We start from the raw sequence: 23,329 nt of genomic DNA on the forward strand, positions 1-23,329 counted from the left end.
AACTAATAGCATTGGAGGTTAGAAGTGAGACAATATTGAGAGCGCTTCATGTTGCAAGTTTGCAAATGTCAGCTGGTAGGGCTAGTCTGATTACTGATGTGTCTGCAGAAGCCTTCAAGACTCCTTCAGGCTTCAGTCCTGCCAATTTACCAATACAACCGAAGTGGACGGTCAATTTGAACTGGTTTCTTTGGACAAAGGCAGACAAACACTGGTTTCAAAGCCAAGCTGGGGTTGCTTTCCTCCAGATTAAAAAAAGTGACTGTGGATTCAAACGTGCCTCCCAGCAACATGGATCCTGAGTGTGTCAGAAATATAGGCAAAGTTATTGCCTAGTGATAGGTGGATCACTGTACCATCTTAGGTAACGATCTATGGATGCAGAACCACTGCCTCTTCACTGGAGCAGACCAGTTTCCAGAGCATGAAGTCTGTAAACGTGCTAGGAATTAAAGTCCCCAATAGCAGTCTGCAACACAAGGTACCTCAGCCAGTTCACAGAGACTAAACAGGGGTTTGCAGCCAAGCAGACTCTACAAGGCACAGACTACAAAGTATGGTATGCAAAAATCAAGGTATAATAGTACAACCCAAGGTCAGTATACTAGTGTCAGACTTGGGTTTTATTATTTTATAGACTTGCTATTGAAAATGATAAATGATCTCAAGTGCCTTTTAATGGTTAGTTACAGACTTACTGAGTTATCAAAAACGTAAATGACAGCTTCATTACACACAGGAATGGTTCAATCCAAAGGAGAAGACCCAAGCCATTCTGCGCTTACGTAGGTTTACTACATTCCAGGCTGGTTTTGGTGTTTGACAGATGGTATGTTCTAATATTTCTCGCTATGTCATGACCATGTCACAAGGGTTAGTCAAATATGTGAAGGGTGTAACGTGTTTGGAGCACGGTCGAGGCCCAAACTGTAACACTTCGTATTTAAATGTTTACACAACACAAGGTAATTAAGACACTCAAACTTTGAAAGGTTGAGGAATATTATTTTCATTTGACAGTTGAGGAATGCAAAGAAGAGCGGTTAAATGACTGGCCAGAGACAGCACAGAAAGTGAATATTAGAGGGCAAGAGTTCTTGACTCACTCTTAAAACCAAGTCACACCTCATTCACTAGTGACTCGTACTCTCCAGAACACTTGGTTGAGATATGCACCAGACATGCATTTTCAAAAACAGTACCGGCCCTTGTACTTAGGATTCAGACATCACACAAACTCTTATTTAAATGTTTATTAAGATTGAATTGTAGAACAACAGATTGGAACACAATGCAATGTGGAGTAGAGTATTTCTAAAACCATTTTTTTCTATGCATAAATGAAAAATCAAGGTTATACAAAAAAGAGAAAGTGCAGAACACAGTAAAAGTTTCTCATGCAATAAAGTTTGACCTTAAAAACAGAAAATAAGCTTAACAGTGTAGAAATAAAAAAAAGTATGCTGTCTACTCAAACACATTCATCTGTGACATTGCTTTTCTTTATCCCTTTTTCCTCATAAAACTTAGTATGTGTTTAACACACGCTTATAAACATTGCTAAACTCAGCAAGAGCTATTATACTGCCCCAACTTAATAAGTTGATAAAAAAGTAGTTGTCATATGGCCAGTTCACAATGGAACCAAATATTTTTTTCATTATGAGATGCCTATATGCAGCTTTCTATTAATATGAGGCATTTTAAATAAGCTAGTCATTTGGCTACCAAAAGGGTTTGGGGTCCATGTTACATCAGAAAGAAAAATTAGGAACCACCAATTTGTTCAGAGTTAATGCCACCTGGGGTTTGTTCTACTAAATACAACTTGGAAATAAAGCTGGCACTGGTGGGTATTAAATCAATAAAGCTAATAGTGTTTTAGGGGTACATTCCTAGATCTTTAAATGGGATTTTAAAATTTGAATAAAAAGAGCCAGAGTTCAAACGTGGACTCCTGCGGTGGGTTCTCTCTTCCGGAAGTTTGCACTGGAGGTCTATACGCTTGTATTAGGGTGCAATATTTGCTGGGGGGAAAAAATTGTTGCAGTTGTGTTACATTGACAGCAGCTACAGCACTACAAGAAGTCTGTTTACTGCTGGCATCAGAAATGACAGCTCCTATTGTCATTGGGTTAATCAGGATGCTGTCTGATGCAACAGGTTTTCAGTCCCCTGCGCATCAGACAAAGCTATTTGTCTCTCCAGAGGTCCAAAGCAACTGTTGCAGACTGGAAAGGCCAGGTTAAAAGCAAGACAAATTTGAAGGTTGTTCAGGTCTAGAAATTCATATCAATCTTACAGGAAATTATCTTCCATTTAAGCAGGGCAAAACCAAGCATCTTAATGGCAGTACCTTTCTACTACCCTGACTGGCTGAAGTCACGCATTAGTGACATTGTGAAAAGAGAATGCAGTCCTTCTCGGATCCAATTTCCCCTTGCTGAAGTGAAAAATCCCTTCAAATAAAAACAGAGTTTAACATTTGAGTTAGTAGAAGATGCATTTGCAATATGCTTATTCTGGATGCAACATGAGAAATAGATAACTCTGGGTAGCTTATCCTTTCAGAATGACCCTTTTCAATGCAAAATTTACAAACTTGCAGTGTGGCGGCTTAAGCTCAAGGACTATATATAGCCATAAAAATCACCTTAAGGAAAAATAAAATTTGGTATTTCTTACACAGTCATCAATACCATTCATGTGCAACATTTGGCGTGCATTACATTTATTTGGCCTATCAACAGAAAACAAGGAAAAGGCAGTTGCAAATAGAAACAATCACTCTTCCACAACAGATATTTCAGATGCTTGGAATTTCATGCAGGTGTTCTTGAAACAGGATATATATTTTATAGCTTAGTTCATCTTGCAGCAGACTAAGAAATGGGGAAAATGGGAAGAACTCAAGTGAAAAAACAACATTACTTAGTACAATTTAGGAAGAGCCTACACCACCAAGGATATTTTGGCCCAAACTATATAGTTCAGTACCTAGTTTTACCTCTAGCTCAGTCACTGAAAGTTTTAAATTCTATATATAAACTAGAGGTAAAACTAGGTACTGTCACGCAACCAAATCACATTAAATCGCAGTTAGGAAAAATATGGAAATGTTGAAGAAAAATAATCTTGACTATCAAAATAGGTTTCAAGGAGGGAGCCCACCAGCTGTGCTTCTGTTGTCTCCAGCGAAGCTATTTAACTTTCTCCTCCCGCCATTTGTAAATTTAGTCTTATTCCAGAGAACTGCAAATGGGTAATAAGGACCCAATCCAAGGCCCACTGGAGTGAATGAAAGTCCTTCCATTGACTTCCCTGGGCTTTGAAGCAAGTCCTACATCACCAAAACCCAAGATTAGTGATATGGGTTCTAGTGAGACTACTTAGCCTTAAACGACCTACTTCCCAATACTGCCACCTCTGCCATGTAGTTATTCAAATGCTCTGAGACAAGAGGCATTCCTCCTCGAGTGAGACTCCCCTTGCCCTAGTATCCATGCCCTTTTTATAAAAAAAATTAGCTTTCTGGGGAATGTTTGGCATGTTTGACAACTGAATTGGTAAGCCAGATTTTCCATAGTGAAAGTCACTCATAGAACTGTGGCTAATGATGGGAAAATTCTGATTCCCAGGAGCAGGAGTCTACGTTCAGAGTGTCCCTGCTGGTCAGACTTCTGAGGTGGGGAATGTTCCATATTTTACAAACAGGCCCACCTACGATAGGCCAACAAGGACACAGGAGATTCAGAGAGTTGTAATTTGCACCGGATTTGTTGTTTCTCCTCCAAATGCTTGTTTGCACCTTGTTGTGAAAGGCATGCGTCTTTCCTCACCAACAGTTGTCCTGAACTGACTGTTGACAGAGTGGATCAGAGATAAATCAGCTTAAAATTATTTAAAGGTTATTTAGGTAATAAATCTCCATGAAAATAATTTGAGTAATTGGAAGAAAACATTCCTAAGAAATTATTGCTTCTATTTTTTGAAATCCTTACTGAGCTGCTTGGTTCAAATACGATTTGACTATGATAAACCAAGGCAGCCAATTCCATTTTATAATTTCCAAAAATGGTTATGTTCAAGCCTCTCTGACTTTATGCAGCATAATGCTAGACTTGATGCCTAGCAACTGGATCTCTCACGCAAAGAGACTTAACTAATTTAACCTTTTAAGAACATGAACCTAAAGCTGTCAAGTGTTATCAACAAAGATTTTTAATGAGTGGATGTAACGTACTATATGGTACAGAGAAACACAGGAAGAATTAACCTACCAAAACTTAAACCTGCTGAAGTATGCATCTTATTTGCTAGCATACAGAAGATGAAGTGGACTAAGTAGCAATAGTGGCAAACCTGAACACTACGTAGAGTCACCAGGAAGTTAAACAGCTCCCCTCAGCTTTTTTCCTCCCGTCAATTCCACAACAAGAAATAAGGTGATTACACTTTAAGGTTGAACTAGTCAAACCCATCAAAGTAATAATCTCTTTGCAGGTGAAGATAAGGGATAGGATACGTTACCTACCCCAAGGAAAAGCCTGGGCTACAAAGCGAATCTCTCAAAATCAAAGAGCTCTAGAATTAAAAATCTCCGATAATCATCACTAGGAAGCAACCTGTCCAAGTTCAAAGCTGAAAAGCATCTTTAGCCTAGCCAGGTTATGGAGCCTGACGAAATTAGAGAACTAGCTACTTCGGTTACAATTCATTGAAGGCCTAAGCAGGGCTACCCAAACACGAAGTATTGCCAGCAGGACGCAAACGTGTTTACACTGAATGACTGTTTCCCTGGGACCTTCACTTTGCTGCAGCGCAGTAAAACATTGTGCTACAGAGCAACATAGCTAGTTTACATTTGAATGGGATAATCTAAACAATGCTTTCCCAGCCCAAAATATGCACATTCTAGTCTCCAATTCTTAGGAAAGAGGCTTGGTAAAGGCTGGTCAGCACAAAATTCCATCTGACCTGATTGAAATCCTCTGGATCTGAAATTGACTCCACCCCTCAACCAAACCTTCACCTTCCTATTGGGGGGTCGGGGGGGGGGGGAGAAGAGGGGAGAGAGGAAGTGTGCATGCGCCCAGCTCCAAAAAGCAAAGTTTTATGATCCCTCTATTCGCTATGTAGCGAGAGGCAGCCAACTGCTCTTTCCAAGGCTAAATTGTCACCAGTTGGTGATGCCAGTGCACATTTTGGCTCAAGAAAGCGCTATGCTGGGTAATGCTAATTTAAATAACATCCAGTGAAACATTTGTCAAGAGGAAAAAAGGACCAGATTGGTATTACAGATTAAATTGATAGACAAATCTCACATGCAACGGTAACTTTAAAACTTGTTTCTATGTGTAAGTTACTAAGAACTACTGATTGTGTCAGTTTAACAAAGCAGCAGAATTCTTAGAGTATTTTACAATAAAATATTGATGCCAAACTTTAAAACTGTCTAATTAGGTTTGTATTTCACAGGAATGCCAATTTTAGGTGAAACAGCACTGCAATTCTGTTATATGTGAACCCTACTAGACTATATACAGAGATGATAAAACTCACTCCAAGAGTTCAGTGAGAAATATTTCTAACTGATTTCTTCAATAAGGTCTTAAATGCTTCAGTAGTATTATTCTCCTGTCTGAACACAAAATTCAGAAGTGTTCTAATAAAAAATAGTCACAGGAAGGAAAAAAAAAAAGATTTCTTTTCCTTAACACACTTCAAACAAGAGTCCTGTGCAATTCTGTATACGTGGTGGAATTTCATAGCACTCAATGTAAAAACAGTATATTCACTCCCGTCAGAGACCTGAGTACTGCCTAAAATCCTTCAGCTAAGAAGTAAACATATGATGCCATCAGTAATTTATCAACGACATTGGCAAGACGGCCAGTTAGCTTCAACTACACCAGAATATAGATCTTCTCTTAAATACACGTACGATTCAAGTAATTAAAAACGGCTTGTCCTTTTGAAATATATATAACTTTGCTTTTGAAGGACTACTGCAGCATGATTCAGACATGCATTCTAAAGTACTGCAACAATTTAATGAATTTGAGGCAGCAGAAATATTACAACAGTGGTCGGGATTTGCCTGATTGAACCTGTGAACTCGCTGTAGTCTCTTCTATTCCATGTGGAAATGAGTAAATAGAGTTACAAACACTTCTTATAAAGAAAGGACTGGAAGTTTGGTGGTTTTGTTTATAAAGACACTTTAAAAGGCTGCTGCGTCTGAGTTACGTCTACCCATGGTTTTGGGCATTGCTAAAAATTCAGTTAAGCATTTAAATTAAAATAGTATCTTTCCTATCACTCGTCACTGAAAGTTTCTTTGCACTGCAGCTATGTCCTGAATCCGGAATTATACATCAGGACAGCAGCTCAAAAGAGCTCCAGCATACAACTCCTATGTAGGGACAGGAACTGAATTACATGCTCCTGGATTGGATTTTAAGGACCAAAACTCTTTCTGACACAGATTTTTATATAACCAGACTATGGCATAAAGTTATAGAGGTAGGCCTTCGGTTTACCTTGTTGTACTGACACAGACTATACTACTGTGATTCCCAACCAGAGGGTTAAAGGATCCTAAAAGTGCAATCAACAACCTCCTTCCCCTCTAAAGAGAATTCTCACATCAATTCCATGAAGGCAACTGAATGAAATTCCCTTCTCCATGGCAGTTTCATCAAAATGAGATGATCAGCTTTAAATACCAAGAGAAAAATTAACCCTAGTAAGTTCAACACACAAAGCTCCCTGCTAAAATTGTCACAGCATGTTCCAATGCCGCTTGTTAAATTCTGCACTCACTGCAAATGCTGATCACCTTCCCAGCTGCTGTTACTTCCATCAGCAGCTAAACCATACACCCAATACCATCAATTTCTGACAAGCAGCAGTACTTGGGAACAGATTTGTTGAACGGTTTGAATAAAAATTGACAGCAGTTCTCTTAAACTGTAGTAATTGCTTTTTTAAAACAAGTAATTGCAAAGAAAAATACTTGGTAGTAATTGCACCCACTAAAATAGGATGAAATCCAAACAAAATGTTAAAAAATTGTAGCTGTCAAACCAAATATTGGGTGTACAGGAAAAAGAAAAAATAGAAAGGCGTCTATGCATTTGATTCACCTATTACATTAGCAAGATCTGAAATGTTCAGACAAAAAAAATTAGCGAAGCCTAGGGTCAAAATAGCTTTTGTTTTCAATTACAGTCTAAAAATTGCAAGCAACCTTCATTTTTCTAAACTGATAATTGTATACACTGTGAATCAGTCATGACATTTTCAAAAACATGCAAGAACGAACAATGTACCTGCAGATTTATATATTTGAAATGTGTGTTCTTAATTTAAAAAGTGTTCAGAAGTGACAATTTCTAAATGGTAGAGAAAGCAATCAGCATAATAGCTATCTGTTCAACCTATCCTAGGACTACAGAATTTCATCTACGTTTTCGCATGAAAGAGCCATTTTTTTGCTGCAATTTAAGCAAAAAGTAACTATTGAAGAGAGTCAATTTTTTTCCTTAAGAATGTCCTCATTCATGCATCTGCATTCATGCACCTGAACTGCTTGGAATGTGTATAAACAACAATGACCAGTTCAAACTATTGACTCGCTTTCCAATTCTGATGAGGCTGCCCCTTTACGCGAGAGCTTTATAGCAGTTGGTTTCTCTGCATCCACACCATTGCTTTCGGTGGTCTCTGGAGGGCTCAGTCCTTTCTGTTCTTCCTTTGGGTCCTCTGTGACATCAGGATAAATCACCAAAAATGTAGCGGTTAAAAAGCCCAGGAAGGATCCTACTGATGCCACCATTGGAATAACCTGGACTGTGCCTACTACATCCACCACTCCACCAAGTGCGGAGGCCACCAGGATCTGGGAGATGTAAACCTGGCATGACAGGATAGCACAGTCTATGCCAAATCCTCGCTTTGAGTTTCCAGGGCTGTGGTGAATATACTGAAAGACAAGGAATATACATTAGAAGTCAGGCATCTAAGTGTAAACAATTTTCCCAGACTTCCTGAACCACATCCCCTCCTGGACACACCATCTCTCTACCCAAGAGGGGGGGGGGGGGGGAGAAAGAATGCTGAATGGTTAAACAGGCAACACTTTCGCTTCTGCTTGAAGATTAAATGGTACATGGAGGCAATAAAAATATCCACACAGCTCCTATTAAGGTCTATCACTCCAGTTTAAGGGCCTTTGCCATCACAGTTGGCTCAAAATTAAATTTTATAAGAGGTCATTTTTTAAATGACTTGACCAGTAGAAACTTCAATGATTTTAGACAATGTCGATGAAAACAGATGTGTCCAAGAAGTACTCTTACAGGTTGGAATCCAAACACAGCAGTACTAAGAATCTGAAAGTGAAGTTGACTGCACTTCTGTTGTCCTGACTCATTTCCAGCAGAATCGTTGCACTTACAACCCCAGGTATCGTATCTCCAGACTATTATCAGAACCTCTAACAGGTTTACAGTACAGCAGATGGTGCTTAAATGGGACAGCTCTGTAGACAGCCTATCCTCCCAATTAAGGAGACAGGTCCTTTAAACAAAAAGGTTGGCCAAGATTTAAGACATAGCAATGAATGAGTGCAATGACTGCATTCATTGTGTCACTTTTTCATCATCACTTGACCACTCCTTTTTCATTAAAAGGCCTGCGCTCATATTTCATATGCATTTAACCCCTTTTACATCATCACTTAGCAACTTGGCATCAAGCTCACGTGTCCCCCCTGACCAGAGTTTATGCTAATTGTGGCCTGATTAAGTAGCAGTCATTGCTGTTCACTATCATAATCTTTTCTCTGGGAGATGCCCCAACAATGCATATATCCCAAGCAAGTGGGTGTGGCAGATCTATTTCGTCACTCACGCAATCTAAACAGAGAGGTGCAAGTGAACTGCTGTGATTATATATTTCACATACCTCTTTAATATCATGGTATTGTCCTAAAAGCGCATAAGGACAGTAGGATATGCTCATAGAGACTATTCCCATAGTGCTGATCATTATCATAGCAACGTACACATTGGGGAACATAGCCATCACTGCAGTTCCAATAGCAAAACCCAGTGTGCCCAGAATGTAGATCACCTTTATACTAAGGTCGTAGTTGTCCAGGTATTTTTGTAGTAAAGCTGCAGAGAATTAAAAACAAAAATCAAATACACATCATCAGTCTATTGAATTATGTTTTACAATACTCAGTCCTTCAGTCTGACATAACATTTAAGGATTACATGGCACTTTTTATATGTTCAGAGTGTTGAACAAGCACTATTAATCTTCACCGCCTACCTAGGAGGTAGGAACATGTTATCCCCATTTCAAATAAGGGGGAACAGACACAGGTTAAGTGACTTGCCCAAGGCCACAATTCAAGCCTGTGGCAGAGCTGGGACTAGAATTCAGGTGTTGCAGGATTCCAATTCAGTGCTATCATGGTACCACTATATGTGATCAATGGTATTAACTAACATTTTCTGTTAAAGGAAAAAAAAAAAGTGTCCAGATATTTTGAGCAGAGGATAGATTCAGTTCCTAACTCAGAGATATTTACTAAATTACATGCTTTTGATAATTACATAAATAATCCAGCCCCAGAGCCAGACTTCCTTTTGTATTTTAGAATGAGACATCTGGCTGGACATGCCTGAATAATGAGATGGTCCCAAGGATATTAAATTGTAATTCAGATGTGCATATGCACCCATGTGTGGGCTGCAAAAGGCAGATTTAAAGTAGGTCTAAAGCTCTATATTACAGTATATTTCAAGTGCAAATGGTAGCTCTAAAGTTTATAGGGTGCTTATCTGCCAGAAACTTAACATCAGATTCATGTCTTAGAATGGTGTGTGTGTGTGTGTGTGTGTGTGTGTGTGTGTGTACACACCATTCTAAGACATGAATCTGGTGTTAAGTTTACACACACACACACACTTAACATTTTTGATAGGCATAGTTTTAGTTTTCTGATGGCTGGCTTCCTAAAAGTCACAAATGTCCTCAGAAGTGGTTTTAGGTTTTAAGTGATTAGAAAGGAGCTGCTCGTATTTCTGCATTTGAGGTACTTTGCCATACAGACACTTGAGGAGCTGCCTTAAGACTCCCATTAGGGGGAGGGATAGCTCAGTGGATTGAGTATTGGCCTGCTAAACCCAGGGTTGTGAGTTCAAACCTTGAGGGGGCCACTTAGGGATCTGGGGCAAAAATCAGTACTTGGTCCTGCTACTGAAGGCAGGGGGCTGGACTCGATGACCTTTCAAGGTCCCTTCCAGTTCTAGCAGATAAATTAAATTAATGGAGATATCCTAATTATAACATGTGAAATGCTTTTTGCAAGTTTTCTCATGCCCCTCCCTCAATCTTGCAAGAACTGATTGGAAGGTGCACTCTGGAGTCTAGACAAAATTATATTTTTACATTGAAAAAAATATTTAACATACTGTCCCAGCAGTATCCCACTCACATGATTAGTGAGAAATACTTCATTGCTTGTCGGCATGGAGTCTCTTACCTGAGCAAACAGCAGCAGTCGCAGCATAAATGACCAAGCCCCTGCAGCCCATCTGAACTCCGGCATTGTAGGCATGCAGTTCAGTAGAATTCGAAGGGCCCTGCAGGAAACAAAGATTTACTAGCGTATAATCAAAACAGGATAATTACAAGCAGTTCTGCATTGGCTACATAGGCTCTTTGCTCACCTTGGGATCTCCTTTAAAGATGACCTGTCCCATGAAATCCGTATAAAACACTGCTTCAGCAATGATGGAAAACCAGGTTAAGAGGTGACAGAGGCAAAGCCTCAGGAGCTCATTGGGCATTTTTAGCATAGACAGCCACAGAAGTCTGACAGTGGTTTCAGTTTCCCCTTCTTCACTCTCAGTGTCTCCACTAGAATTCGTGGTGCCACTCGGATTCCTGTGCCTGTACCTCTGCCGCTGTCTCTTCTGCATGTCATAGATATCATTCATGCTGCGGGAGGACTTGATCAAGACAATGGCATTGGCCCGTCGGAAACGATAGCGGTGAGAACCTATTTTGCCATAGTAGGAGAAGGTGTAAGATGGCTGACGATAGAACATGTGCCGTCGCCTGCGCATGGAGTTTGAAGTACTAGATTGCTTCATGCCAATCCGAGCATGTCCATTGAGGAGATCTTTTGGTAGGGAGCCATTGTCATTTGGGACTTTGGCTTCATTCAAGTGATTATCAAGCAACATCTCCTCTTTTTCATTTTCCCTGAGGAAAGCAGACAGGCGGTTAAATTTGCACTTCAGAAGTTCCTGGCTGGTGCTGAGGGGAGTGTTTGGGTATGAAGGGTCCTGAAAAATGGAGGGCTCAATGTCATGTAGAAAAAGCAGCTCTGATTCAATTTCCAGAGTAGCATCTGGCATGTGCAGAACAGAATCGCTCTTACTCCTTACAATGTCCACCTCAAGGAACTCCAGATCAAGGTCCTGCTCTGACTGAACCTCCTCTGGGTACACAGAGGTCCCATAGGGATCTTCCTCGCTAATTACATTCAGTCGATTCAGAGGTGGAAGGCTGCCACTCAGCTTAACACTAGAAAGTGTATCTGCTTCATCTTCAATTCTGTCTTGTTGAGGGTTATACTGCTCTTCTTCAATGCTAAAAAGGTGAAGAGCAACAGAGACAGAGAAAATAATGGCTGCAAAAAAGAAAAGTACTTGTTCTTGAGATTTAAAAAGGTCACCCAAGAAGGTCTGCATCCAGTCCAGCCCTCCTAACATATAGCCAATGGCTCCTCCAAGACCTGAGGAAGGGAAAAAAAAAAAAAAAAAAAAACCAGTTACTATTTTGCTGCATGAAAATAAAGAGGTTACATTCAGTCTGACCCTCCAGTCGGATCTCAAACTTAAGTTTCCCTTGAAATACCATCTCATCTAAAGCACTCAAAGGTGATCCAGAAATACACAAACAGAAAGTGAGACATGTAGAAGTTTCCACTACTAAGTTTAAGACAATTTCTTGTTTCCTGGGAAGTAGGAGTCTCTGATTACAGGCAAAATATTTTTGAGACTGCCATGAGTTGTTTTAAGTGGTAGTGCACTGGAATTCTGGATTTCCCAGCTTTAATTTAATATATATTTCCAGTCAACTCTCAGTCTGGCAATGGGAAGAGGTTGAAGAAATAAAAAGCGGTCAGGCAAACTCTCACAAAATGGAAAATTCATTTTTTAAGTCTACAGCTTTAGATAAAACTCCGAGACCATATGTGATCGGTTAATCCAATGTTATCACATGATAACAAGCTGATGCAATTGACAGAGTACATAATTTCAATACTGCCCTAAACCAGTGGTCCCCAACCTTTTCCGTGGGGCAGGCGCCGGACGACTAGCCGCCGAGGACCGTGGTCGCCGGACAAGCATCCGCCGAAATGCCGCCGTGAAGCAGCGTCATCAAGAGGCGTCTCTGCCGAAATCGACGGCATTTCGTCGGTAATGCTTCTTGGCAGCATTTCAGCGGCTGCTTGTCCAGCGGCCAGTAGGCGGGTGCATATGGATGCCCCAGCGGGCACTGCGGTGCCCATGGGCACCATGTTGGGGACCCCTGCCCTAAACCCACATATTTCTAATGATTTGGTTCATTTACAACTATGGGAAAACCAGAGTTTTAATATTAATGTCTTTGAGTGAACTGAAACAAATATCCATTTGGTATGTTACCATACATTTTAAATATACACCACACCCAATTTTCCTTTCAGTTACACTGATGTACCTCCAGATTTATTTTAGTGGAATAACTCACTGACAACACCATAACGGTGAAACTTGGGCCAATTTATTATTTTTTGTCCGTCTTTTCTATTTAAATCGGAAGTACTTCAGGGAAGAGAATGTCTTACTACATGTTTGCAGAGCACCCAGTGCAACAGGGCCCTTAATCTTGACTGAGTCCTCCTCTAAGTGCTTTGGTAATACAAATACAGGCAGTCCTAGACTTCACGACATTTGACTTATGACAAACGGCACTTATGACATTTCTGAATTGACACCCTGATGCAACTTACGACCACTGGTTTCGACTTTACGATGCTTGGTCCCGCAATGGAGTGTATTGCGGTTCCGAGTTACGATGTTTCGACTTATGATGCAATTTACAGGAACCAATTGTGTCATTAGTCCGAGGACTGCCTGTAATCATATGATGCTTTATCCTGTCTCCACTTGCAAGTGTTATTTTGCCATAGCCAGGGTTCTTCATATAAAAAGTATCAAGACCCTCCACACTGGGATGGCTAGGATGCAGTATGGACATGAGGAGGAAGTTCAGTGAACATCTACAGCTAATCTTTCAATGAAAGTCAGACAAATAATGACTTGTCAACTTCATGCAGATACAAAAATTGCAGGAGAGATACAAGTTAACCGCATACCAGCTGAAAAGGCATGGATATTGAGTGCCATGTCTTGTTCTTCACTGTCCACCACATCTAGTAAATAGGCCCGAATTGGCCCCTCTGTTGCATCAGCACAAAAATCCAATACCACCACCCCAAGCACTGTGAGAACTATGCCAATGGGCTGCTTGTCTGGGACATCTCCAATGGCCAGACCTGTGGGGGAAAACACAAGGGGGAAAAAAAAATCTTTAAGCATTTTATCCAAAAGGGGCAAACTGCTCAAAAGCAAGGTTAATCTCCTTAAGAGAAAGGCAGCCAACGCACTTACTGGAAACATTCCTTTACTGAATAAAATGGCCATTTCAGTTCTTTGGCACAGCTTCTTGCATGGTCTGGGGCAGAAGATAAATTTTTACATTTATGAGAATGACACTTGTTTCTCAAGAGTTTATCTGTTTTAAGCACCTCAGAAAGTATCAGTTACTATTTTTCATTTCTCACACATGTGATCCTCCAAATTCCAAAGGCAGTTTTTGTGAAAGGTAGCCAGGGTAGAGAGGTCAGCACCCACAAAATTACATAACTGGTCAAAATACTGGTTATAAATGCAGTTATACGAGTTTCATTTTTCCCCATTCAATGTTATAGATTGCACCCTTCAATATAGAGCACTCCTAGATGGTTCCGCCGGTGTACGCTAGGCTAATGGTGCATTCCAAAAGTGGAAATGTGCAGAGGCCACTCAAACAATACTGCCCATTTCTCAAAGGCCTGCAATTGCGTCTGTGTTTTAAAAAGAATCCTACGGAACATACTGAGCATGATGCTATTACATGCATCTCTATCCCCTCGGCAATACTGCAACGGCCCCGCCATAGTGACAAAAGGGTAATAAACTAGGGCTGTCAAGCGATTAAAAAAATTAATCGCGATTAATTGCACTATTAAATAATAATATAATACCATTTATTTAAATATGTTGGGAGTTTTCTACAATTTCAATTACAACAGAATACAAATGGTACAGTGCTCACTTTATTTACAAATAATTACAAATATTAGCACTTTAAAAAAGAAAAGAAATTGTATTTTTCACGTATTATAGTGCAATCTCGATCATGAAAGAATTCTACATTTGTAAGTTCATGTACACAAAATAACTATTCAAAAACAATGCAAAACTTTAGAGCCTACAAGTCCACTCAGTCTTATTTCTTGTTCTGCAAATGTAAACAAACTTATTTGTCTGTCTGAGCGATGGGCAGGAGATAATGCTGCCCGCTTCTTGTTTACAATGTCACCTGAAAGTGAGAACAGGCATTCGCATGGCACTGTTGTAGCTGGCATTGCAAGATATTTACATGCCAGATGTGCTAAAGATTCATGTCCCTTCACGCTTCAACCCCCATTCCAGAGGACATGCGTCCATGCTGATGGCAGGTTCTGCTCGATAACAATCCAAAGCAATGCGGACTCATGCGTGTTCATTTTCATCATCTGTTTCATTCTTTTTTGGTGGTTTGGGTTCTGTAGTTTCTGTATCGGAGTGTGCCTCTTTTAAGACTTCTGAAAGCATGCTCCACACATCGCCCCTCTCAAATTTCAAAAGGCACTTCAGATTCTTAAACCTTGGGTCAAGTGCTGTAACTATCTTTAGAAATCTCACATTGCTACCTTCTTTGCGTTTTGTCAAAACTGCAGCGGAAGTGTTCTTAAAATGAACAACATGTGCTGAGTCATCATCCGAGACTGCTATAACATGAAATATATGGCAAAATGTGGGTAAAACGGAGCAGGAGACATACAATTCTACCCCAAGGAGTTCAGTCACAAATTTAATTAATACTTTTTTTTTTTTTTTTTAAACAAGTGTCATCAGCATGGAAAGCATGTCTTCTGGAATGGTGGCCAAAGCACGAAGGGGCTACAAATGTTTGGCATATCTGGCATGCAAATACCTTGCAATGCCGGCTACAAAAGTCCCATGTGAACGCCTGTTCTCACTTTCTGGTGACACTGTAAATAAGAAGTGGGCAGCAGCATCTCCCATCAATGTAAACAAACGTGTTTGTCTTAGCGATTGGCTGAATAAGTAGGAGGACTGAGTGGACTTGTAGGCTCTAAAGTTTTGCATTGTTTTGTTTTGGAGTGCAGTTATGTAACAAAAATATATAAAAAAGACATTTGTAAGTTGCACTTTCACAACAAAGATTGCACTACGGTACTTGTATGAGGTGAATTGAAAAATACTATTTCTTTTATCATTTTTACAGTGCAAATATTTGTAATCAAAATATAAAGTGAGCATTGTACACTTGGTATTCTGTGTTGTAATAGAAATCTATATATTTGAAAGTGTAGAAAAACATCCAAAAATATTTAATACATTTCAATTGGTATTTCATTGTTTAAAAGTGATTAAAACTGCAATTAATTAATTTTTAAAATCGCAATGAATTTGAGTTAATTGCCTGAGTTAACTGCAATTAAGTAATTACTTTTAAAAAAGTGTTCTAAAAGTCTGAGAACACAGAACACTGGATTACATTTTTACTAAATCAATCACCAGAAGATGAAATGTTGCCAAGTAAAAGTTTTAGCTGATGCATTAAGCTATGTTTGCCAATATCAACAGATGCAGACCTAAACTAACATGCAGAGGTAACTTAAATCAGAAGGAGCTTCCTCTTTATCTAGATAAATCTATTAGGAGGCCTGCAGTCAGATGGCTTTCACAAATTTGCAGGGGGAAAAGGAATAGCAGGAGCAGAGAGACAACTAGTGGACAAAGCAACCACCACATCATATATTACCCATTCCTCCAAGCATTAACATTTTCTTGCAGGGACTAAGTCTAAGAAAACTGGTAGAGCAAAGCAATGGAAGTTGCTGATGTCTAATAAGTAGACATGATCTGTTTATTAACAGGAACAGTTTTTATCCCGGGCAAACTGTAGGAAGTTAAAAACGTCACATGGTAGGTCAGTCAGGCTTTGGAAAGGTAAAATGCTGACCCAATGCTCAGTTCGCTTCCTGAAATATTAAGATTTCTGTTAAAAATAGAGCTGCGTCTACCACACAAATAAGAGCAAAAAAGAGTTATGACTCGGTTCCTTGCTATTGTATCAATCCAAAGGTGATGTAAATGTTTGCCCAAATTTACTTGCTGCTGCCAGTCCCATACTAAATTTCACAAAGATTCTCAGATCCTAGATTAAATCTTGTAGTAGACTATGTTCTAAGCAAACAATTTATTTTTAACAACTTTGATGGGGACTCGGGAAAAATTATTTTCCCACATACAGTTTCTGATAAACAAATATTAACAGTGTTCTGGACATTTTCAATACCAGGACTAAGAAAAGAACAAGAAAAAGTGAAAAGATAATTTTTGAAATAATGCTGGAAACAGGATGTGTTGCCAGATATGCATTAAAGGGAAAATGGAGCACAACAGGAAACATTTCCCTGTGAACAGGTTGCTACAGTTTTCCCATGTCAAGAACTGGCCGAATTCATCTTAGCGTCTGCAAATATGCTGGCAACCACTATTAATGACTAGGTATTACCAGTTACAGCTAGGCTTGCAATACATCTACTCTAGTATTTAGCACAGGACTGTAATTTTTGAAAGAAGAAACAAAGTTTGGGATAGTTCACATGTTAGAAATCTCAAGACTATATATAAATTTAGTACTAAATATCATATAAATCAATCGCATGTCATCTGTTTCTTATATAAATATTTTAGATCCAAGACTGTAGCAAAAGAGGAATGCAGGTGATTTCCCCATTATTTACCTATAACAGAGCCATTAAGGAAAAGTGCAACACCAAAGAGGACACCAACGCAGAGAGCAAGAATAAAAGGCCGCCGGCGGCCCCAGCTCAGCGTGCAGCGGTCACTAGCCGAACCTATGAGTGGAGTGAAGATCAGGCCCAGGATCGGGCTAAGGAACCAAGTGAGGCTGTAGTATTGTTCAGGAAGACCTAAAACAAAGACAAAGAGGGTTCACAGATTACATGGTGGGCAATGAACATTTTAGACCTAACTGGATTTTCTAGGTTTATGAAAGGTATAATACATGAACAACAATACGTCTGTCTCTAGTAATCACTCTCCTGAATACACAACTGCATTAGCTTCCCTAACTGGCAGAGAACTCACAGGAGTTAGACAAGTTATAGTTTCAATTTAAAACCACATGCAGCATGGAGATTACAGTTAACATATCTGAATGGCTGAAATAAAGGTTATAAAATGAGTAGCATTATTTAGGAGTCGGTGGGGAGAGGTCATTAGTCAATGCCATCCAAAAAAGGCTATTCTGTTAGTGTGTGTATATACACTGATTTGACCCTGTAGGGAGAGCAAAATAGAGGAGTCCGTGTCAGCTGTGTAGGAGTTTAGCAGGATGATTTTTGGACTATACGTGTACACGGACATATAAAAACAGCAGTGAGCCTTTTGACATGCTTGAAGAATTCCCTGTAGGCCACTGCATCTGGTATTTCCCCTTCTTGCAGAACTATTGATAACCAACTGATGCAAGTCTGAGAAAAGCAACATTCAGGGCTAATAAAGCTTTAATATCTTGAGACCTATGCACAGTTTTACAGCCATATAAGTGTTCTGTTTCCCATATAACCTTCACCAAGCAGTATATATTCCCGGTGCTCAGTTTTTGAAAATTGGACTTGTATATAAATATCTTAACGTGTTAAAATGAAACCAGTGCCCTACTCATTGCTGTGCTTATAATTTTGTACCAAAGTGTTTACTCCGGATAAAGTTGAACAATGGACAAAAAGCAATTATTTGATAGCCCTCAGAATGGATAAATAGGTTGTTTCTCTCTAAAACCAAAAGGGTTTTTTGTTTTGCCTTTCTCCTCCTCCCCCCCAAAAAATTGAGTTCTGTGTTCAGGACTGAGGGGGGGGGGAAGTGAAATGGGTTTACCTGGGAAAAAGCTAGTGCAAGTGATGAATAACATCTGGAGAAAGACAAGTGAACAGAAGGAAGGAGACCAACAAAAACACAAAACAAACACCAAACCAACCACAAAGGGAAAAAAAAGCCTACTACCCACATTTAGTGTGAGTAATACTGTCCTGCAGCCTATAGATGGCTGGAGTGCTTCAGAGCAGGTGTTACTCTGACTGAATGTATGTTCAGAAGTGTTTTCCTTCTTTAATACAGCACTACCTCATATACCCTTTTGATACAATTTGCAACAAAGCAATATGGGCAAAATAGTCGATTGTTTATTGTTTAAGTAGCATAGAGCCTAAAAATGTCAATATTCTACTGCTAAAGAAAAATACTCAATTCAAAACCATAGGTAGTGATCACAACTGTTTGATCTTTACCACTGAGGTCAAGCTGCACTTCATGTTTTCATCCTGTGGATATTAGTTATCTAGTGGGATTATGACAATCATTCAGAAAAACCCATATGGTTGTTCAGGAAAGTCTAATCTCATTGCTATTTAAAGTATCAAAATCTTGACTAATATGATGACTTGTTCTAGGAGAACTTGATTTCCCAAGATAGCAGGAAACAGTATGTGGTACAGTAAATAAGCTATAGACACAGAATTTAGTTGTTGCTTACTAAAGAAGGGTATTTCAACCTAAAGACTCCGAATGATGTTCTTAAGCCAAGAACCTGTGTGTGATGGGACCAGCTTTTGCCAACTGTAACATGTTCACCACCACAGCTGCTCGGTCCAATATTGGGCTATTAAGTTCATCAGACCGTACTTGGAGCTTTGTCAGGACTTCTGCTACTCGTGGAAAGGCATAAAGAAGCTTTCTTCCCAGTAGATGGAGCAGGCACTCTTTGATAATAGTCCTTTCTTGGTTGAAGCTGAAGACCAGCAGCGTCCTGTTCAACTGACTGGCAGAGATCCACCTCCAACATCCTCCACTAGAAGAGGATCTAGTTTCTCCTTGATCTAGATCCCACTCATATGGCTTAAGTTAGCTTGCAGTTGTGTTCTCCTTCGGTGCTAGCTAGGAGATAACTACCAGTGGCCTACGGGACAGAGCTCAGAGAGACGTGCCAAGGGAACTACAAATCGATGGGGCTGTGAGACCAAGTGTTCACACCATGGCTCAGGCGGCCACCTGCTGGCTCCTGATTAGCTTTTCTGACAGGCTGATGAAGTCTTGGATATTGGCCATGGGTGGGAAGGCTTTGAGTTGACCTACACCTAGAAGGGAGCACCAAGATCTTGTGGGACATGTGAAGTTTACCTCCCAGCTTTCAGGGACAATTAGAAGTTAACAGCTCTGATCTTGACTTTCCTCAATCTCTGCTCAGACTACAGCTCTAGCTTGCATCTACACCAGCCAGCTCCCCTCGCTGAGCCGATTACTGGTAGAGCACTGCACACAGTCAGCCAGCAGGGGCGCACTCACACAGGAGTAGGTCTTAGGATACAGTCCGACCTGGGGACCAGCCTCTGCTTGCACACTGGTTTTATACCAGTGTTCATTCCTTTGGCTTCACTAGTTTACTCCAGTATGAGAGCAGAATCAGGCCCTGGATGTTTAACATGTACCAAGCCAGACCATATCAGATGTTAACACTTATGCATGCCTCAGCTATTGCACAGGCTGGAGCTAGTTCAATGCAGAAACCAAGCTCAGGGAGGAGGAAATTTTTCAGCACAACAATGTACAAAGCTCAAAGCCAGACAGGTTTTTAAGTCACTTATGGTTGGATGACTTTTTGCACCCACTACATACCTGCAAGACATAAGAGGAGAAGGAAACGCCCAGCACTGTTTTACTCCCCAGAAATCCCCTTTCGTCAGGTTAGCCCTGCATCAGTGGTTCATGTCATGTGATGCAGCTTGTTATAACAAGTACTACCTTAAAAGACATCCAGTAATTACAGTTTCATTAACATAACTGGTCTGTGCAGAAGTCACCATGACATGAAACAAGTCAAATGCCACTTTTTGAACATGTGTATGCTGGGAAGAGTTTAAATTTTGAGCTTCAAAACTGGGTAATTTTTGTTTTGGGACATTTATTAACACCTTAGCTCAACTCAGAAAGGCTTAATCTATTTAAGCCAAAGAGAAGGTGTTGCATGCTAACCATACAGCTTCACCAAATAAACACAGCTGAAGACATCCAAAGCTAGCGAAGTTTCAATTACTTACACTGACAATATCAATCTATTTGAAGTCAAAGAAATGTACCAGACATGTAGGTACAAAACAGTACATAAAAATTCAGACTTTCCTCTGGTATTCCATCCTTCAGTTAAGAGAAAGGAACTTGATACAGCATTAGCTTGTATATCAATCTTTTCCGATTTGAACTGATCACTCAGGTACAAAATTAAAACCCACTTTTAAACCTTTTCTGTCAGCTGCAATAGAAGTTGCACTTCTCTAAATTCTACAGACAGGGGACTGAATTTGCATGCTTTGAAGCAAGGTTAATGAATTGCAAAGAAAGGTTACTGAACTGTTGCACAAAAGTCACAAGATCTTTTTTTAAAACCAATGATTTTATTGCTAGCGTTACTTCTTTCTGTTTACTACTTGCAAGGTCAGCTTGTTTCTGGACATTATGTAAATTACAGAATAGTCAAAAGTCAGGCTAAGCCAAATTGCTGTGATGAAAGTTTACAATCTTAGTTGCCAAAAAGCTAGGCTCCTAAATCCACATATAAGAGGCACTGAAAACTTTAATTTGCAATAGTTTCAGAAGGGGCTTAGTACTTCGGGGGGGGGGGGGGAAGGGGGAAGAGAGAGAATAGGCCATTTAGACACCTAAAGTAAATATGGTTTTAGATATCCAACTTTGAAATTTTTCAGCAAACTACTTTTTAGTATCCAGAATATTCTTCTTTAGAAACGTATTATAAAGGCTTGTGCAAAACTTGAGCCACAAGCAAGAGAAAAATTAAGAAGTACAACACCTCCTGTTTTTCTGCAGAGCTGTCAAGGCACCTAAACTTGAATGGGTCAGAGGTAACTTTGTAGAAATGGCTTCTACAGTGATTTGACCATTGTACATTCATTTAGTGGTCGGAAGAAGGGAAACTTTTGACATTTGAGTATTGGCTGCAGCTGCACCTTATCTTGGCTGACTAACACTACCGCTCTCTGCCATTATAGTTCAGCTGCCACATGTGAACCTTGCGTCCACCCTGCTGTTTGCAGGTCAGAAGTTTGCAACAGCACACCTCTTCCCACCAAGATTCACAGTGGACAGAGAAAGGCATGTCTGGCTTCTCCAAACATTGAAAGTATGCCTACACTGGGAGGGCACCTCCCAGACTGGACTGACAGGGTGGTGTTGGCAGGGCTCACACTAGTGCATTAAAAATAGCAACATGGACTTTGCAGCTTGGGATCTCAAGCATGCAGAGGGAGGGGATGGGTTTGGGTGCCCGAGCTCCATCATCACAGCAATGTCCAGACTATGATTTTTAGCACGCTAGTACAAGTCCCACAAACACAAGACTGTTGCCCCAGGTTGTGAGGCTCAATCCCAGATGTAGTATAGACCTATCTTGCCAATTCAGTGTTCGTAATCTCAACAAGCCTCAGCGGTGAGACTCCTCAAGACATCTCTCCTAGATGTTCTTCATAAAGCCCTAACTATCTGCATGCCTAAGGGATTTTAGTTTTTGAGGAACAGAGAGGAGCACAGTTGGGGGAGGGGGATACTTTCAAAAATAGCATCTTGGTCACTCCGGTAGTGCTAGGTTTTGTATAGCAATAGGCATTTTGTGTTACAGTCAAAAGACAAAAGACTAAAGACACTTTTGGAGTAGTTCTTGACAAGAGTCTGTTTCTACTTCTATCCTAGCATTTGAGTTACTAATAGAAAGCCAGTCTGTCACAGTATTTTCACGTGTGCACACACACATACCATTAGGAGAAAATAAACAGAGGGAATTTGAAAGGATGAAGCTGAAGTGCCCCAAAAAACATTTAGACACTGCATAAATAAATGGAGATATATATCCTATCTCCTAGAACTGGAGGGGACCTTGAAAGGTCATTGAGTTCAGCCCCTGCCTTCACTAGCAGGACCAAGTACTGATTTTACCCCAGATCCCTAAGTGGCCCCCTCAAGGATTGAACTCACAACCCTGGGTTTAGCAGGCCAATGCTCAAGCCACTGAGCTATCCCTCCCCACAAAGTAAGGATCAAACATCACAGAGGGAGTAAGAAGGGTGAAAATGATATTACAGATACTTATGAAGGCACATGTGCATCCCCATAGTTCCATTTTTTGCATTCTTCCCTCCCCTTTACAGGCAGGATTAAATAAGGGGAGGGAGATGGCATGTTGAACATGTCCAGCCATAAGGAGAAAAGATGAAGGGAGTACCTTCTTTAAGATTTTGGCACTGACAAATCCCCTACTGTGTTGTGCTGGGGAATATTCATTACCACCATCTAGTGGTAAAAAAGGCAGCCACATGGCATTTTAAAAGTGAATTTCATTCAGGTGAAATGTGTCAGATTATTAGCCCTGTAGATTCCAGTTCTCTGCGCTCAGAACAGGTACACCGTGGCAGACATTTTGACTGAACTTGGAATGAACTAATCTTTTACAGTGTGGAACTCATCTATTCCCATCCAGTCACTGGTCCTTTCAGCTGAGTCTTGCTAAGGTGACAATTTCTGTCAATTGCTATATTCAGCTGGTAACTGGACTGTAATAAGTTCGTGATTGAGCCGATATGGGCCAAATGAGCTATCAGACAGTAAGCATTTTTATAGTCAGATGAGGCTTGAATTGGGGAACCTAGAGGTGAAAGCACCTGCATCCTGTTACCAATCCCATGAGCTGTCTGGTGCTGTCCCTTTATTATAATCCTTTTGCCTGCAATTTTCCACTATTGTGTTTGTCCTGTCAGGGAATAGGATCC

The 23,329-nt window shown here is 40.2% G+C and overlaps 1 protein-coding gene across 5 annotated transcripts in view; it reads right to left on the reverse strand.

The window, feature by feature from the left end:
• Positions 1–1,238: 1,238 nt before the first annotated feature.
• Positions 1,239–23,329, reverse strand: part of SLC45A4 (solute carrier family 45 member 4) — a 129,111-nt gene continuing 107,020 nt past the window's right edge. For 4 of the 5 annotated variants that reach the window (XM_065586277.1, XM_065586276.1, XM_005291055.4 and 1 more), the window contains 6 exons: positions 17,219–17,407; positions 13,451–13,630; positions 10,749–11,821; positions 10,562–10,661; positions 8,971–9,182; positions 1,239–7,987 (listed from right to left, as the gene is read on the reverse strand). In XM_065586277.1, the coding sequence (XP_065442349.1) occupies positions 7,625–7,987; positions 8,971–9,182; positions 10,562–10,661; positions 10,749–11,821; positions 13,451–13,630; positions 17,219–17,407 (2,117 nt within the window). In that variant the 3' untranslated portion in view covers positions 1,239–7,624. The remainder of the gene's footprint in view (positions 7,988–8,970; positions 9,183–10,561; positions 10,662–10,748; positions 11,822–13,450; positions 13,631–17,218; positions 17,408–23,329) is intronic. The other variant, XM_008165127.4, reaches the window with a different exon arrangement.

The sequence above is a fragment of the Chrysemys picta genome, chromosome 2 (assembly GCF_011386835.1).
Source record: "Chrysemys picta bellii isolate R12L10 chromosome 2, ASM1138683v2, whole genome shotgun sequence".
Taxonomy (NCBI): domain Eukaryota; kingdom Metazoa; phylum Chordata; order Testudines; family Emydidae; genus Chrysemys; species Chrysemys picta.